A 17,995-nucleotide genomic window follows, 5' to 3' on the forward strand; every position below is an offset into this window, starting at 1 on the left:
CAACTATCAAGTGTCTTATTTTTTTTTTAAAAAAATGAGATTCTTCTATATTTGTTTCTTTGTCCCTCTAATATTGTCAAGAGGCAAGTTTTTTTTTTTTTTTTTAGGGAACGAGGCAAATTGAACGGATAATAGAAAATGCAAACGAAAAGAAAAATTAATAACAACTGTCAATTTTTCAAAAACAAAAAATAACAAATGCAAAATAAAAAACGATGGTTTTTACATGTCATTCTGAATTATTACATTTAATTAACTATAAAATTATTTTAGCATCCAATATTCTCTTAAATTATGATGTTGTAATAATTTATCAACACAAATAAAATAATAATATAAAAAGACAACAATGACGTGTTCCAAACTGTTTTCGAGTGGGACCCATCTGACAAGGCTACAAAAGCTATGATTGGATACTTGTTCTGCACGCGCTTGATCGCGAGTATAAGACAGCTTATAGAAAAGAATATCCCCATAGCATATATAATATTGGTAACCATTTTAGTAACTCTCTTGAAAATAAAAAAATTCACAAACTAAAACAAAAATTTTAATTTTAATTTATAAAAAAAAATAATCGGGTTTTGTATTTCCCCCTTCTCAGGTCCAGGCCCCAGAGAGAGAAAGAGCCCTGAGCTGCAATTTCATTTCGTACAACCAAACAAACGAAAGCTGGGCTAGCGAACCTCTTAACCTCACTCCTCAGACTCAATTAGGTATCAGTTCCGTCACCTTTCTCTTACCTTTCTCCACCTCCGCCTTTGATTTCTCAGTTCGTCTTCTATTTTAGCTCCATCACTATTCGATTTCTCCGTCTCCTTTACAAACGTACAAATAATGCATGCACTGGCAGTTGCCGCCATTCGTTGCCTTTACTTATACATGAATATGCGTATATACATGAATATTCAAAAGAAATTGCTATTTACTTCAAGTGTGTCGAGTCGTCACTCGTCTGTATTCGTTGTTGAATATGTTAATTTTTTTAGCGCTAAATGAAGAAAAAATGCACACACACACAAAGAGACAAACACGTATGATATTTATATCAGTGGTTTTAGGGTTATTGGTTTGTTAATATTATTATGATTGGAATCGGTTTATACTTATGTCGTTAACAACGGTATTGTGTGTTTCAGGTGTTTGACTAATGACGAATGAGAGAATTGAGGGTTTATGAGATGGTTTGCAGATAGCGATACCGTATTTTATTTATAAGAGGCTGTGTTAATTGGGGTGGGGAGTTATGGATCTGGCGTATAGTTTTGGGCAGTCAAATGTGTTATGCTATGGTGAAGGAACTAGTTATAAAACGTTCGACCGTTCTGATTCACGCATCTTGTCAAGAAATAGATATTTTAGCTGCAACTTTCGGGGTAATTCACGGACAGCTTTGAGAACGGGTAGTGGTAAGAAGGTTAAGAAAACTATCTGTTTCAGTGGCTGTGAGAAATCGGATTCTCAAGGATTAAGTTTAAATCCTAGAATATCTTTGTTTGGTAGTTTTTGTAATGTGCAAAAAGGGTCGAGAAGAGTTTGGCTGCGGTGTCAGAATAATGAGTCTTTGGGATACTTGAATGGGAATGGGTCAAATCCCGAATTCTTCGAAACTAATGGGGATAGCTCAGGGATGGGGTCTGATGATAGTGTGGAGTTGAGTGTTTCTACTGAAGAAGGGAAAGATCAAGAAGTATCGGAGACACCTAGTTTGGATGAATTGAGGGAACTTCTGCATAAAGCTATGACAGATTTGGAAGTTGCACGACTCAACAGTACAATGTTTGAGGAAAAGGCTCAGAAAATATCAGAAGCTGCGATAGCCCTGCAGGATGAGGCTGCGAATGCTCGGAACGATGTTAATTCTACTCTTGATAACATTATGCAGATAGTGAATGAAGAGGCTATAGCAAAAGAAGCTGTCCAAAAAGCAACAATGGCTCTTTCGCTGGCAGAGGCTAGGCTTCAAGTGGTAGTAGAATCTTTAGAGGCTGCAAAAGAAGAAATTGAATCTCCAGACAGTTCAGAAGCTAGTGGTCTTGAAAAGGATGATATAGAAGAAGATGAAAAAAAGGTTGCCCAGGAAGACATTAAGGAATGCCAGTTGAATTTGGAAAGCTGTATGGCAGAACTGAGGCGATTGCAAAGTAAAAGGGAGGAGTTGCAAAAAGAAGTGGATAGGTTGAATGAGATTGCAGAGAAGACACAGATGAATGCTTTAAAAGCAGAAGAAGATGTAACGAACATAATGCTTTTGGCTGAGCAAGCTGTTGCATTTGAGCTCGAGGCTACACAACGTGTGAATGATGCTGAAATTGCATTGCAAAAGGCACAGAAGTCTTTCTCCACAGACTTTCATGTTGATCACACAGAAACCGAGCTGTTGTTTAGTGATGATGATACTGCTGTCGAAGAGAAGGAAGGCCTGATTCAAGGAAATTCTGCAGATATTACAGTTGATTGGGACAAAGATGTTCAATTCGATGGTTCTTTGGTTGCCAAGCCTTTATCAGATATTCTATCTGAGAAAACAAGCCAGAGTTTTGTAGACACGGAAGCTGAATATTTGAGTGATCACGATAATGGAAAACTCAGTTTAGATTCTCTAAAAGAAGCTGAAACAGAGGTGGAAAAGTCAAAAACTGTGCATTCTAAGAAGCAGGAAACTCAAAAGGATCTGACAAGGGAGGCCTCACCCTTGAACTCTCCGAAAGCATCATTAAATAAATCTTCTCGCTTTTTTTCAGCATCATTCTTCTCTTTTACTGTTGACGGAGCCGAGCTCACACCAGCATCAGTATTTAATGGTGTTATGGAGTCCGTAAAGAATCAATGGCCCAAACTCATTTTTGGGCTCGTTCTATTTGGAGCAGGGTATGTGTTACTATTCAACTTTAAAAAATAATAACAGTATGAGGTGATTCAAGAATATGCTGTTTTCTGCTCAGAAATGCGCCTTCACTTTGTTTATTTAAGTGCAAAACATTTTTGAGACTGAATTACTTAGCTAAATTAGCTTACACAATTTCCTGTTTTCTCTTCGAGGAAGTTTTCTTAGTTGCTTAATCAAACGTTAGGGCTGTAGAAATTTAATAATGTAATAGTGTGTGGCCCTATTTAACATGCTCTGTAAGTGCTTCTCTTGCAAAACCAATTAAGAGGTTACAATTTTTTACCTTTATTATGCACCTAATATTTTTCAATTTCACAAATGTTTTTGTACCATCACAGGGTCACATTTTATTCCAATCGAGCAGAAAGGGGGGCACAGTTGCTACAACAGCCAGATGTTATCACCTCCAGCATTGAAGAAGTCTCATTAAGTGCAAAGCCCATAGTTCGACAACTACAGAGGCTTCCTAAAAGAATTAAAAACTTAATTGAGATGCTCCCTCATCAAGAGGCATGTTGTTATATTTTATAACAATTATATTATTTTTCAGTTTGATGTGCTCTGTTCCTTTTTGTCTAACTTTCTCTTTAAACTTTTATCAGGTGAATGAGGAGGAGGCTTCCCTTTTTGACATGTTATGGCTATTGCTAGCAAGTGTAGTTTTTGTGCCTATATTTCAGAAAATTCCCGGAGGTAGCTGGATTTCTATATGTTGTTTCTTGAACTTCATATTCCCGTTTGATGCTAACATTTCATTTTATTCAATCCCAAAACAAACTGCAAACCTCTGTTGTGTCATGAACTTGTAATATAGTACTTAAATTAGTAGCTGTCTTGCTTAGTTTTTTCTTCTCGATTTATGTCATCTACGTGTTCTAATTTTTAGCTATACCCCGCCTTTCTCACCTCATCAACCATTGGCTACTTGATAACAAAAATTGATGATGTTCTTGCACTCAAGGCTGGCTCAAGTGGTATGAGTATGTGTGAGAGCACGGAGTGGTTCTAGTCCCCATTATGTATATAAAAAAAATGATGATATTCCTTTTATTAAGTGCAATCTGCATTTGATCATCCTTCACTATTGTATATCTGATTTAAAAAATTTCCTTTATATATCTCAGTACAATTTTTCTTTTCACTGATGGCTCGTCTTTTATTGCTTCAAATTTTAGGCAGTCCTGTTCTTGGGTATTTAGCTGCTGGCATTTTGATTGGCCCTTATGGCCTTTATATATCTCAGTACAATTTTTCTTTTCACTGATGGCTCGTCTTTTATTGCCTCAAATTTTAGGCAGTCCTGTTCTTGGGTATTTAGCTGCTGGCATTTTGATTGGCCCTTATGGCCTTTCCATAATACGTCATGTGCATGGGACAAAAGCAATTGCAGAATTTGGAGTTGTTTTTCTTCTGTTCAATATTGGGCTTGAGGTGGGGTCTTTTTTTAAATATGCTTCTGTATCTTTCCATTTTAAATTTGATTTAACTTATGGAAAATTATGTGCAGTCTATACGAATAAGAGTGAAAAAAAATCCATTCTCATACTTTGTTTCATTTTTTTAGCTCTCCGTTGAAAGATTGAGTTCCATGAAGAAATATGTTTTTGGACTAGGCTCTGCCCAGGTGATTATTAAACTTCTATTGTTTCATCATGCTGTCCACCATAGTCAAACACTATTCCTTGCTACTAATTTGCAAGTTTGGGATCTTTATGCTTTTGCAGGTTTTGGTGACTGCGGTGGTGGTTGGCTTATTTATTCATTATGTTTGTGGACAAGCTGGTCCCGCGGCAATCGTCATTGGAAATGGCTTGGCTTTATCATCTACTGCAGTTGTCTTACAGGTATTGCTTTAAGAAATTTATCATTAATTTCTTTAGGGTTCTGAAATAGTCTCAACTTTCAATCTTTGATAGAAGAAAGATCCAATGTGTAATGATGAATTTTTCAAAATCTTAAACCTCATTATGGACAGAAGAACTTGTAAGTTTATGTGGTTTTTGGTCTGAGGCTTAACTTGTCAAGTTTCAGTGATGTATGTCCTTTGTAGAGGTGAAATGGATTAATTTCATGCGGTTATGTTGCAGGTACTGCAAGAACGCGGGGAGAGTACATCACGGCATGGTCGTGCTACATTCTCTGTCCTACTCTTTCAGGTTAGTCTAATGTTCTAAAAGTAAGATTTTGAATTGAGTTCAGTGGGAAATTCAGGATGGTGCTTACTCATAATTTCTCAACTGAAAAGAGATATCTTTTGGCACAAGCTGACATATAACTCTGTATAGTTCTCAGTCTTCACATGTTTATTTCCTTACAGAAGTACTATAAAATAATCATATGTCATGTCTCTACCATATGCGCCATTAAAGTATACCATCCTGTAATGTGTCCCTCCCAGTATTCTTGAGTTGAATTTAGTGTGTTATTCAAAAGTATTCATGTTTATATATGTACTCTATTAATTTGGTGATCATCTTCATTCTTGATGGAATGTATTTCCATCCATAGTGACACTTATCTCCTGTTTTTACGTATGGTTATATTTTGTTAATATATGCATACATATTGCTGCTACACCCGAAGCTTAACTGATTATTTCCTTATATCTGGCTCTTTTCAGGATTTAGCTGTTGTGGTTCTTCTTATACTTATACCGCTTATTTCACCAAATTCATCCAAAGGAGGGGTAACATTGCTTTAATGTTTCTGTTTTTAATTTTACAGATTGACTTTTTGGCTGTTTACTCTTTATATAGTATTTCTAAGATTTTATAATTATTTTTCCATACGTTTGGGTCACACTAAGCCACATAATAGGCAACTGGTCTTTGAAACGCAAGCCTACAGAGCATGACAGGTTTGGGATGCTAGGATATATTTTCTAGAAGTGTTAATGTGAACAACACAATAAAAAATTTGATTGAGATGTATGAAGTAATATGATAAAGGTTAAGCTATATATTACAGACTACTATAATAAAACGGAAATTAAAATACCTGCTCGAGAGAGCAGAGAAAAAAAATTTAATATACGGTCTGAGGTTCGAGTTCTTGGGTACTTGCATAGCAATTGTTTTAGTCTTTTTTTTCCTCAAATATTGTAGTAATAGGTAAGGTGCCCCACCCTCACCACACACAAATAAAAAAAAAAGAAGGAATATCATGCGAGAATTCATCTTACTGAAGGTTAAATATTTGTTTCTTTGCTCTTTAGGTTGGTTTTCAAGCCATTGCTGAAGCTCTTGGACTTGCTGCTGTTAAAGCTGTTGTTGCCATCAGTGCCATTATAGCTGGTGGTCGCTTGGTAAGTCTTTGTATACTCAAGACATTTATTTTCACGACTGCAAAATTGATAGAAAACTAAGTTTATGCAAATACTGCTGCAGTTTTATTATTCATTAATCCAGTTATTGCACAAACTTGCCTAGAGTTCTCTGCATATGCGTATTTGATAAGATTTGTTAAAAAATACGATGATGATTTTTGTAAGTGTAACTTACAAATATTATGGCCTTCAGAATTTTGGCAGTAATGGTTCACAATTTGAGAATGCTAGGAAATTTAAATTGAGTGGTATCCATGCTATGTTTCTATTTAATACTAGAAAAATTTCTTTCACCTGTGAAAAACTTTGATTTAGTATGCATAAATATCCTATTATCCTTGGTATTTGAAATGGTTATTGTTAGTGCTCACTGATGCCGTGGTATATTTTCAAGAGTACTCAATCTTGGTATATTCTATTGGGTCTGGAAGTCATAAATGAAATAACTTTATAGACTGAAACTAGCATAGTATTTGAGTTCATCTATAAGCAAGTTTTATGAAAAAGTGGTATTGGGAAAGGTGGATAGTATTTAACTCAAATCTTCGAGCATTAAATTTGTACTTTTTATTTTTCAATACTAGGCGCTCTTAGCTTTTGCTGTCAATATGTCTTATGCCAGACCTAACTTCCTTTTGTGTGGTTTTTCAGTTGCTTCGCCCAATTTATAGGCAAATTGCTGAAAATCAAAATGCAGAGATCTTCTCTGCCAACACATTGCTTGTTATTCTGGGAACTAGTCTCCTTACTGCCAGGGTAGCATTCTCTGAATTTTTATGTTATTTGTCTCGTCTTGAAGTTGCATAATATATTTATCTCTTGAACAGGCTGGACTTTCGATGGCGCTGGGAGCATTTTTGGCAGGTTTGCTCCTAGCCGAAACCGAGTTTTCCTTGCAGGTTGAATCTGATATTGCTCCATATCGTGGCCTTTTGTTGGGTCTCTTTTTCATGACGGTACGTTCTTCATATTGGCAATTCTTAATGTTTCATTTGGTTCAAATTGATTTTTTTTAGGTAATACATCTCTTGTATAAAAATTTCTTAGATGAAATCTTTAACATATTGTAGAAGAAAAATCCCAGAAAATTGTAAGTGGTATTATTATTGTTGGTGTCCATTTAAAATCTTGTAATCTTCCTTCTTTTTATATTAAATGTGAAGAGAAAAATGCTGAATTTAACTTGTTCATACTAGACTTTTAAGTAGGAAGCATTTTGGACAAGTTATGCCATCAATGTGTTCCATGAATACTGTGAAAAATGGTGCTTAATATTTACTAATTGATAATGATTATATTATCTTTTTGCAGGTTGGAATGTCCATCGATCCAAAACTTCTCGTTTCAAACTTCCCTGTCATTGTTGGATCATTGGCTCTTTTAATTGGTGGCAAGACTTTATTGGTTGCTATAGTTGGTAGACTATTTGGTGTTTCAATCATATCAGCAATAAGAGTTGGTCTTCTTCTTGCACCTGGTGGAGAGTTTGCATTTGTTGCTTTTGGTGAAGCTGTTAATCAGGTTTGTACTGCTTTACACATTTGTGTCTGGCAAGTGGAAGTTGCCAGTGAACATTGAACACGCTTTCTCCTCTCTCTCTCTCTCTCTCTCTCTCTCTCTCTCTCTCTCTCTCTCTCTCTCTCTCTCTCTCTCTGTATATATATGTGTGTAGTTAAAAATGATTTGGGCAAGTCTAATGATCTCTTAGTTGCTTGTGCTAGAATGACATATGAGTTGAAGACTGCCTCTGTTTTTAGGCATTTTAATGCGTATGTTTATCCATTTAAAAAAAGAAAAGAAAAGGAGAATGCCTATTTTTATTGCCCTCCTCACCTCCTCCCAGAGAAATAAATGCATACATAAATGGTGGCTGCAAATGTTGTTTGTTGCTGCCCTTTGTTTCTTTTTGAACTCTTTTAACAGAAATGAAAGAATATTTTTACAATAGTACTTTTACTTGCTTGTATTACTTAGCTAAATTGTTTCTTGTCCAGGGTATAATGTCTGCACAATTTTCTTCATTACTTTTTCTTGTGGTGGGTATTTCAATGGCCCTCACACCATGGCTTGCTGCTGGAGGCCAGTTAATTGCATCTCGTTTTGAGCAGCACGATGTTCGAAGTTTATTACCTGTCGAGAGTGAGGTAACAAATCATGAGAAATCACTATTGCTTATATTTTATTAATTTTCAGGGATTTGGTGCATGAATTATTTATTTTATAGTGTGAATCATGCTTTCCACTGCATTGCACTTCTTTCTATGCAGAATCTACAAAAATTTAAAAAACAAATATGCATAATTTTACTACATTTTACTATTTTAGACAGAAGCTACAGAAATATTGGCTCATTAGTCATTTTAATCACTTTGGCTACTGATCTACAAAACATTACAATAAAGTTTTTAGTAGATTAATGAGTTTGCGATGATGCAAATATAATTAGAAATGTTTATATCTATATAAATATATATATATGATTTTGTGTGAAACATTGACTAAGTAGCAACATATTGTTTTGCAAAGACATTTTGTCTTTCTTCATTAGACTACTACGGAAAGAAGTTTTGAAGACACACAAGTAGCAATATAATGTGTCGAATTGGTATCTTCTGTTGATGCATGATTTAGACAGAAACCCTGATGTGTATTGATTAATGTTATTTTCATCTGTATTGTGTTAGGCCTTAGGGTATAAATAAAGAGGGTAATTGGGTAATTGTAATGGGAGGGATTGATGCTATATATATGAGTGAGTAAGGAGGGTAGAAGGGGAGAGAATTATTTTGCTAAAGTGAGCATTAGCTCTTGGGAGAGAGCTGGGTCTCTCGAATACCCAGCAACTTGTTCTCTTTGTCACTCTAATATCAATATACTTGCTATTTCCTATTGTTTCTACTGTTTGGCTCTATTTTCTTTTATCTTGCTACTGATTATACCCAAAATGATAGGAAATTCCTATCAAATGGTATCAGAGCATGATCTTGTGACTTCCGTAATGGCGCCAAGACTACCGCTCTTTAATGGAGATGACCCGTATGGCTGGGTTCTTCGCATAGAAGAATATTTCCAAGCTTATCAAACCCCAGAAAGTAAGAAGGTTGTCGTGGCTCAAGCGTGTTTGGAGGGTGTTGCTTGGAGATGGTTTCAAGCAGTGGAGGAGCAAGATCCAATCAAAAATTGGTTGGAATTCCGCATCTCGTTATTCAATTGCTGCTCAAAAATTGATAACGATCCGTTTGACGAATTGATGGCTCTCCGATTTGAGAATTCAGTGCTAGAGTTCTGGGTTCGGTTCATTCCAATTGCAGCAAGATTGCCGGACATTCCCGAAACCTTGCTTTGTGACATGTTTATTGGGAATCTTCCTGTCAAGGTGAAGAAGAAGGTTCGTGAATATAAGCTGAGAACACTCCCTGAAGTCATCGCCAAAGCATTCTTCGTTGAAGGACAGCTGAGGTTCTGTCATCAAACTAGCACACAGGAGGAAGAGTTGCAAAATAATAGGGAACAATTTGTTGATCTTCTCGAGTCTCCAACGGAAATGGTGGAAATCAAAGGATCAAAGCATGATTTTCAATCGGAGTTTCTCTCTGAAAAAGAAGGGGAGAATATATTAAGCCATGCTACATCGGAGATAAAGATCGATCGACCGATGCTTGAGACGGTGCCAGTGCTGGACAGGGAGGAGTCGATCTTGCCACTTACAAGGGAAATCGCACCTGGGGTTGATCGACGAAAGACCAGCACAAGGGAAACGATGCCGATGTCGAATGACCATCAGCGTGAGAAGACGTCGAGGGAGCGGGTGTGGCCGATCGTGGAGAGAAAGCAATCGCTGCCTTCACTGGACGAACAGAAAGTCGCGTATAGGAAGAAGACGGCTGACCAGAGAAGCTACAATATTACGTTATTGTCTCATTTGTTCTTACAACCTTACCAGGAGAGGCCCAAGCCATGGAGTCACTTCCTAGACCAGGCCCACATAAACAAAAGTCCAAAATTAATTAATCAAGTGTATGAGCCGGCCCTTTGGGATCCTGGTAAGACCCATGTCACCATTTATTCTTCAACTCAAGTGCATGTCCTATCTATTTCAACAATTGGGCTTATCCATTGGGGCCTTGAGAAGGCCCATGAAATTTATTCTTCTACAAGTAAAAGGGATACGTTCCAACAGCATTCCATGGGAGACTTATTGGCAGATCAAAATTGGACAAGGATGTGCCAAGCATTTCTTCAGGTTTTACTCTTGAAAACACTGAAGATCTTGGCAAAGAATAAAGGTATCCGAGGGGTCTTTGACAGAGGAAAAGTAAGACTTTCTATTTCTTCTCCACACAGAATTTATGGAAGCAATAATTCAAATATGACTATTTGCCTCATCTTAATAGTACCATCTTATTCTTATTTGTTTGGGGCTTCTTGGGTTGATGAAGGGCGACAAAGCACTGGGGTATGGAAGAGAAAAAATTGCAAATTTATTTGGTGGATTTTTGATAGAGGAAGAAAATTTTGCTCTCAAGAGTTTTTTATATGGCCAAGCTTACACTACACCTTTTGGGTCATTAGAAAAATGGGGCAAAGAAAGCATTTGATTTTAATTAATAGTCACTATTACCGATACGTGTCATTCTTTAGTTCTCCAATGGTGACTCATCATGTTTATCGGATAAGGCCAATTCTTGCTAATCCTCTATTTTCACTTTGGTTATATGATGATAAAGGGGGTTATCCATCAAGAATTTTGAGACAAATCATCCAACATTTAATTTTAAGTGTTGATGCTATTGTTGTGCTTGGTACTATTCCTTCACTGATGATGTTTCCAGGACTTGATGTTCTCATCTGGAGGGTCAACAAGGCTTCTCCTATTCTTCTTATTCTTCTTCAACAGTGGCTTCAGCTTTCATGGGCTTACGATAATGATATAAAAAGTGGCAAAACCACTTTTCCCTCGGCAGAAAAAGAATTTAGAAAATGCTCAGCAGAGTTGGAGTATTTTGTTAAGAAGAAAACTGCAGTAGGCAAGCTCATCAACATCACTTTTCAGGGGCATAACAAGGAGTTGAAGAGCAAAATGCATTTGTTGGACTGGTTTTTCGAGAGAGGTCGACTTGCTAAAACTTGGCGCTTCTCTCACAGCTTGCTCAAAATGAGATTTCTGCTGGGTTCTTGGACTAAGAATGAGCAAGGTTGGCAGTTGAAGCTTCACGTTCTTCACCTTGAGGACAAGGTGAATTTCGGGCGGCCGGTATTGTTAGGCCTTAGGGTATAAATAAAGAGGGTAATTGGGTAATTGTAATGGGAGGGATTGATGCTATATATATGAGTGAGTAAGGAGGGTAGAAGGGGAGAGAATTATTTTGCTAAAGTGAGCATTAGCTCTTGGGAGAGAGCTGGGTCTCTCGAATACCCAGCAACTTGTTCTCTTTGTCACTCTAATATCAATATACTTGCTATTTCCTATTGTTTCTACTGTTTGGCTCTATTTTCTTTTATCTTGCTACTGATTATACCCAAAATGATAGGAAATTCCTATCATATTGATAAAATTTTATTCACTAATTTTTTATTCTGATTGGTTGATTCAATTTATAGACGGATGATTTGCAAGATCATATAATTATTTGTGGATTTGGACGAGTTGGCCAGGTATTATTTTTTCAGAGTTATGCTTTACAAATTAATTGCGAAATTGTTCGAATTCAGACTTGTGAAGGTACAAATATTTGTCATATTAAGTAATTGCTGTTATTATTTTTTTGCTTTTTGTTCCAGATAATTGCTCAGCTTCTTTCAGAGCGATTAATTCCATTTGTAGCTCTTGATGTGAGGAGGTAAGACTCCTGATTAATGGCTAGAAAAATAAAAAAGCTAGGCAGTTATTGAAGCTATGTGCATTATTTATTAATATAAAATGAGTCATTTCTTGACTTTATTAATATAAATTAGTTATTTGGATGGTCATACTGTCCATTTTCACCTGTATTTTTGGAAAACATCATATTGTTATACAGTATAAAAGGAGTGTGTTTTATGATTTTTTGCTTTACCCTATTCAGCTAGTTTAGATAATAAATTTGTAAATCCCCTGGTCTGACAACTAATAGTTGATTGTTTTTCCTCCCTCTCTCATACAGTGCTTAGAGAAATTACTAATTGTCACATTATTTTCTTTCCCTTGTCCAGTGATCGAGTGGCTGTTGGCCGTGCCCTAGACCTTCCTGTTTATTTTGGAGATGCAGGCAGTAGAGAGGTAATGAAACAAATAAGAATACTGTATTACCCAAGAGGGGTAGCTCAAATGGTCAGGCATGTGGTTTGCTCCCACAAGGTCTGAGGTTCGAGTCCCTCCTGGGTACTACATAGTAATTGCTGTAGTTTCCTGGCCTCCAAATATTGTAGGGTTAGGCGAGCAGCCTAGTTTAAACAAAAAAAAAAAAAACAAAATCAGAAAGTTGTAGTGTGTATGATCTGATATATTTTTTGATTCATTTTCTACTGGATGATTAGGTGCTCCACAAGGTTGGTGCTGAAAGAGCATGTGCAGCAGCAATAACATTAGATACACCTGGTGCAAATTATAGAACTGTTTGGGCTCTGAGCAAGTATTTTCCCAATGTGAAAACTTTTGTTCGCGCTCACGATGTTGATCACGGCCTTAATTTGGAGAAGGCTGGTGCCACAGCGGTAACACTCCTAGTATTCAGATACTGATTATGCATTTACTTTTCAATTATTCCCATCTAGGTGGACTTCGAATATTTGTTGTTATGTTGTTTTGTCATCTTTTGATCTCTTGGCTATTGACTCATTCATGTAGTAGTTCTTAGTATCTTAAATCAGAGCAGTGATTAGCCATGTGCCTTTCCTGTACAAATTATAATGCTTATTTGAGTACACTCACCCTTAAAAATCCTACCAGGTTGTCCCGGAGACCTTGGAACCTAGTCTACAGTTGGCAGCTGCTGTTCTGGCCCAGGTAAATAATTTATGTCACTAGTATCTGACTAATTGCTTGGAGCATGTAACTTGAAGCAATGCATATATTGATTTAAATTTTATTCTTGTGGTATAAAATGTACTTTTATAATTGCTTTACATTGGTGTAATATTTTTTTATTATTATTTTTATGTAGATCTTTTTGTTTTGCTATATGTTTGCATATATTTTAAATTTTGGGGGCAAAACCATGCACTCACAGCGAGACACGATTTCTCCTTTTCTAGTTTATCTAGAAGCTCGTGGTATTTTAAAAACATATATTTGGTGTGGTATTACAAAAATATTTATTTGGTCAAGTGGTACTAAAGTAGTATTTTTTTTTTTTTTGAAAGATAGTAATTAAAATTCTTGAATGTATTCTCGTCCGTACTTTACAAGAAGTTTAGAGGTTGCTTAAATATGCGCCAAAACCCATCTGGCCATCTCTATGATATGGTCACTGAATTTACTAACATGTTTCCATTAAAATTCGGAAAAAAAATGTTTAAATGTTAAAAGTGTTACATTTTGTTTAACTTTAAGATTCCTTTACCTGAATCCTGATTTATTAAGGGTTGTTTGGTCATTTTTTTAAGGCTTTTTACTTGACTTTAGTGCCCATCATGCGAATTAGTTGGTCTTCTTCTGATTTACCACTTGTACTATTATTTGCATTTAGTTTTATTATCTCACTTCTAATATTTTTTATTATGACCATTATGAGCTCGGTTTTGATGGATAACTTTGATGATTATTCATAATATTGCTCTGTAAACTCACTATATATCTGTTCGTTATTGTTCTCTTGAGATTGCATCACCTTCTCAGTAAGTGATTTACTTTTGCCATTGTCTTCATTTATCCGGTTTGTTATGGACAGAATCATGATGTTCATTGGTGTGGGTATCAGTCTGAAATTTGACAGATTATTAGCTCTGTTATTTTTTAGGAAGTTTTTTATTGTCTGCTCCAACATATTTCTCTTTTTCTAAATTTTTTAACATCTTTTTTGTGTTTAGGCTAAACTACCAATGTCTGAGATTGCTGCAACCATAAATGAATTTCGTTCTCGCCACCTGTCCGAGCTAGCTGAGGTACTCAGCATGGGAAGCTTTGGCTCTGTGTCCATAAATTTTATATGGAAACAATCAATCTTCGTATTGTTTTTTCATCTGAACTAATAATCTGTTAACATTTGTTTCTGTCTACAGCTGTGTCAAACCAGTGGAAGTTCCCTTGGCTATGGTTTTTCGCGGGTCATAAGTAAAACCCCCAAAGTTCCACCTTCAGAATCCCCAGATGAAAACCACATTGCTGATGGAACACTGGCAATATAACAATAACACATGCCCAACAAAAACCATAGTAATAAAAATTGGCTGAGGCAAAGCAAACTCAAGAACTGTATAGAAGCAGATTGCCATATTCCATTGGACAAAATGTACAGGAACATAGTGAAGAAGAAACAAAATAGTTCAGCTGACATTTGACTGAAAGCATTTTTGATTATTTATTTTTATTATTTAAATAGATTAATAGATTTTGATCTTCATAAACATGTAATTTTCGTGTAAACAGAGGCCCCGTCTGTTTTATTGGGGGCTCTGATTTCAGAATTTTAGATGACCTTGTCCTTCTCCGTTTTTTAATTTTGAAGTAAAATAAAAATATCGCAGTATCATCGTTTTGTTTGCTAGCTAAGCATGTGAAATGGTCAAAGGGAGAAATGCATTCAAAGTTTAGAAATAAATTGACTTTTAGTTGGAAATATATAGTTCACATTATATTAGATGAATTTAGTTTTTTACTTTTTTCAGAAAAAGAAAACAAAAATCTAGAGCGGAACAATCAGAAAAAGGGTTGAAAATGGTCGAGTGAAACAATAAAGCTTATTCATTTATTAATTAAAAAAAAATTACTAAACCAAATTAGTATTTAGGCAAATTATTTAGGGACACTTGTGAATAATGAATTTCTCTATATGTATATAGTGTTTGTTTCATTGTTTAAGCTTGAAGGAGCATAGTGAAATTTAGGGACCAATTTATTAAAAGATAAAATTTAGGGACCACTTTCTAAAATCTATATAATTTAGAGCCTTGCTTTTCAAATAAACCTTTTATATATTAATGTTAATAATAATATATATAAAAAAGTAGTATTTAGTTAAAAACCCTTGTGTCCTAAAACTTGAAATTGATTAATTGTGTAAAACCCTTTGAGCTTCGCAACTGGTACATCAATGGCGTCTATGATATTCACCGACTGTTCATCGTCCACCACAGCTCGTCTTCTCCCTTTCACCCGAAACCCACTCTTCCGCCTCAGAGACGGCACGGTGCTCCTCCGGCGTCTTGTGACACTGACACCCTCACACTTGCCCAGTCCCCGCAGGGCACTCGCCTTTGGTTCGTCTTCGCCTTCACCGTCCACCCGTGTCACCGGTAGAACTCTCCTCTCCCTCACTTATACTGCTTTCTACATCTAATCAAACTTACGTGTGCTTTTCTTTTTCTAACGTATCGAGACATTTCTTAAGATAATATGTGTGCTGCATATTTGCACTGAGAAATGACTCTCGATCTTTTAGAACCCATATGTTCCTACAGACAAGTCTCTGATCGCTTTTAGCTTTCTATTCATCGAGACATTGTGTTGAACGATTTTCGGGCTGAGCTTTTTTATTTAGTTTCTTTGTGGGTTGTGAGAATACCGTCTTCCCCTCATGTATTTGATGTTGTTACAGCTTCATTTACAACGGAGGCATCGACATCGGCATCAGCTACAGCCAAAGTGATTGATGGAAAATCAATTGCGAAGCAAATAAGGGATGAAATAAGTGTTGAGGTGGCGAGGATGAAGGATGCAATAGGTGTTGTTCCAGGGTTAGCGGTTATAATTGTTGGTGACAGGAAGGATTCAGCGACTTATGTTCGGAACAAGAGGAAAGCTTGTGAGTCTGTTGGGATCATCTCTTTTGAAGTTCGTTTGCCTGAGGATGCCACTGAGCAAGAAGTAATCAACCATATCTCAGAGTTCAATAATGATTCTTCTGTTCATGGCATTCTTGTTCAGTTGCCCCTGCCTTCTGTAAGCTTCTTACTTTCAAACTTGAATTTTTGATAATGATTAGAAAAGAAAAAGCAAAATCGTGAATTGTGAGCTTAGTGGGATCAGATTATGGCTTACTTCAAGACAAAGTGATTTGACGTGTAAAGTAACGACTTTTAAAAGAACTGCCATTTAGTCTGTATGAGGAGAATGAGATACAGGAATTAAAAATGCATAATGGTTTTTTAACTTGACATTGATGTATTACTACCTCATTCTACTACCTTAAATAAAGTTATAGGGTTGGTCTTTTGAAATATGCATTCATGGAGCTGCTTCACCGACCCCCAAAAGAAACTAGAAAAAGATTCATCTAAATCGTGATCGAGTTATTAGATGCCTTAAATATTGTTTACTGTATGAATTTTAGTTGGGTCTGTTCTATTTTCTTGGAAGGTTATGACTTCAATTGTTTCAATTATTTCCCCTCTCTTATTGTATCCAGCATATGAATGAAACAAACATCTTAGATGTTGTTAACATTGAGAAAGATGTTGATGGATTCCACCCGCTTAACATGGGTTGTTTAGCCATGCGTGATAGGGAACCAATGTTCGTTCCTTGTACGCCAAAAGGATGCATAGAATTGTTGCATAGATCTGGCGTCAGTATCAAAGGCAAGAGGGCAGTTGTAGTTGGTCGGAGCAATATTGTTGGCATGCCAGCTGCTTTGTTGCTGCAGGTGATATTTCATTTACTTAATATTGATCTTTTTTAATTCGCTCTGTAGCTTATTTGAATGACTTGACATTTCAATATTGTAGAATGAAAATGCTACTGTTAGTATAGTCCATTCCCGTACCCCGAATGCTGAGGAGCTAACCAGGCAGGCAGATATAGTAATTGCAGCTGTGGGTGTGCCAAATATGGTGAGGGGTAATTGGATAAAACCTGGTGCTGTCGTTATTGACGTTGGAATTAATCCAGTTGAGGTGAGCTTGTTTGTTCTCCCTTCCCTTGTGGTTATGTCTAGAGTTGTTGCTCTTTTCCTTCGCTGAAGCATGTGAATTAGATGCCGCAGTGTCTAGTTTCTATTATTATATAAACTTGAATTCTTCATTTGGATTTAAATTTCATGTCTTATTATAAGTCAAGTTGAAGATTCTATGTTTTTGAGCAAAATATTGTAATTATTGCTTCTAATAGGATGCTAAGAGCCCTCGAGGTTATAGGCTGGTTGGGGATGTGTGTTACGAAGAAGCGTGCAAGGTAGCTTCAGCCATCACTCCAGTTCCAGGGGGAGTTGGTCCAATGACGATTGCCATGCTTCTTGATAATACGCTCATCTCAGCTAAGAGGGCATATAACTTCAAGTAAGACCTTCAGAATCTGTGGTCCTTGAGCAAAATTTTCAATTAGCAGCTTTTCTAAACCCCTTACGGATGAGCTTCTCTGTATTACTTTCTATTTTTCTATTTTATAAGAGAGGATCTAAAACAGATAATTGGGTTTCGCAAGTTGCCTGATTGTAAATAACAAGGCTGATAGTTGCCTACTTTTTGATGCAATATTTATTCCTTTCCCATAATTGAGTTTATATTAGAAAATATTGTAGAGCTCTTTGTAAACAGAGCATCTGCTTTTTCATTTCCTTATTGCGATAGAATACAGGTTGGTATTTTTGTAACATTGCAGCACCATTAATCTCGCATATGTATGCATTTATGGTTCAATCTTTCCC

General features: G+C 36.3%; 2 protein-coding genes across 3 annotated transcripts; both read left to right on the forward strand.

Moving 5' to 3' along the window:
* Window positions 1-517: 517 nt before the first annotated feature.
* Window positions 518-14,899, forward strand: LOC115706542 (K(+) efflux antiporter 2, chloroplastic). Of its 2 annotated transcripts, none has more exons than XM_030634220.2 (21): window positions 518-716; window positions 1,140-2,871; window positions 3,229-3,400; window positions 3,493-3,583; window positions 4,185-4,321; window positions 4,455-4,514; window positions 4,615-4,734; window positions 4,978-5,046; window positions 5,511-5,576; window positions 6,105-6,194; window positions 6,867-6,971; window positions 7,043-7,171; window positions 7,527-7,736; window positions 8,210-8,359; window positions 11,817-11,870; window positions 11,997-12,055; window positions 12,408-12,474; window positions 12,732-12,908; window positions 13,144-13,200; window positions 14,223-14,297; window positions 14,415-14,899. In XM_030634220.2, exons 2-21 carry the CDS (start codon window positions 1,247-1,249, stop codon window positions 14,538-14,540), a joined length of 3,639 nt encoding a protein of 1,212 aa, XP_030490080.2. In that variant the 5' UTR covers window positions 518-716; window positions 1,140-1,246; the 3' UTR covers window positions 14,541-14,899. The 2 variants fall into 2 exon arrangements, with proteins under 2 accessions (XP_030490080.2, XP_060970013.1); XM_061114030.1 differs by having other exon boundaries at window positions 536-828.
* Window positions 14,900-15,320: 421 nt separating this feature from the next.
* LOC115706545 (bifunctional protein FolD 4, chloroplastic) lies at window positions 15,321-17,987 on the forward strand. The gene is made up of 5 exons (XM_030634226.2): window positions 15,321-15,647; window positions 15,950-16,293; window positions 16,760-16,996; window positions 17,079-17,246; window positions 17,461-17,987. Exons 1-5 carry the CDS (start codon window positions 15,446-15,448, stop codon window positions 17,629-17,631), a joined length of 1,122 nt encoding a protein of 373 aa, XP_030490086.2. The 5' UTR covers window positions 15,321-15,445; the 3' UTR covers window positions 17,632-17,987.
* Window positions 17,988-17,995: the final 8 nt, after the last annotated feature.

This window comes from Cannabis sativa, chromosome 1 (assembly GCF_029168945.1).
Source record: "Cannabis sativa cultivar Pink pepper isolate KNU-18-1 chromosome 1, ASM2916894v1, whole genome shotgun sequence".
Taxonomy (NCBI): domain Eukaryota; kingdom Viridiplantae; phylum Streptophyta; class Magnoliopsida; order Rosales; family Cannabaceae; genus Cannabis; species Cannabis sativa.

What these genes read in the sequence shown, in the direction of transcription:
- LOC115706542 (XM_030634220.2), top strand. Translation starts at nt 1,247, where the DNA reads ATGGATCTGGCGTATAGTTTTGGGCAGTCAAATGTGTTATGCTATGGT. An exon ending in TTATAGCTGGTGGTCGCTTG is followed by an intron (nt 6,195 to 6,866) that starts GTAAGTCTTTGT and finishes GTGGTTTTTCAG; the next exon opens with TTGCTTCGCCCAATTTATAG. An exon ending in GTAGCTCTTGATGTGAGGAG is followed by an intron (nt 12,056 to 12,407) that starts GTAAGACTCCTG and finishes TCCCTTGTCCAG; the next exon opens with TGATCGAGTGGCTGTTGGCC.
- LOC115706545 (XM_030634226.2), top strand. Translation starts at nt 15,446, where the DNA reads ATGGCGTCTATGATATTCACCGACTGTTCATCGTCCACCACAGCTCGT. An exon ending in ACCGTCCACCCGTGTCACCG is followed by an intron (nt 15,648 to 15,949) that starts GTAGAACTCTCC and finishes ATGTTGTTACAG; the next exon opens with CTTCATTTACAACGGAGGCA. An exon ending in TTGGAATTAATCCAGTTGAG is followed by an intron (nt 17,247 to 17,460) that starts GTGAGCTTGTTT and finishes TGCTTCTAATAG; the next exon opens with GATGCTAAGAGCCCTCGAGG.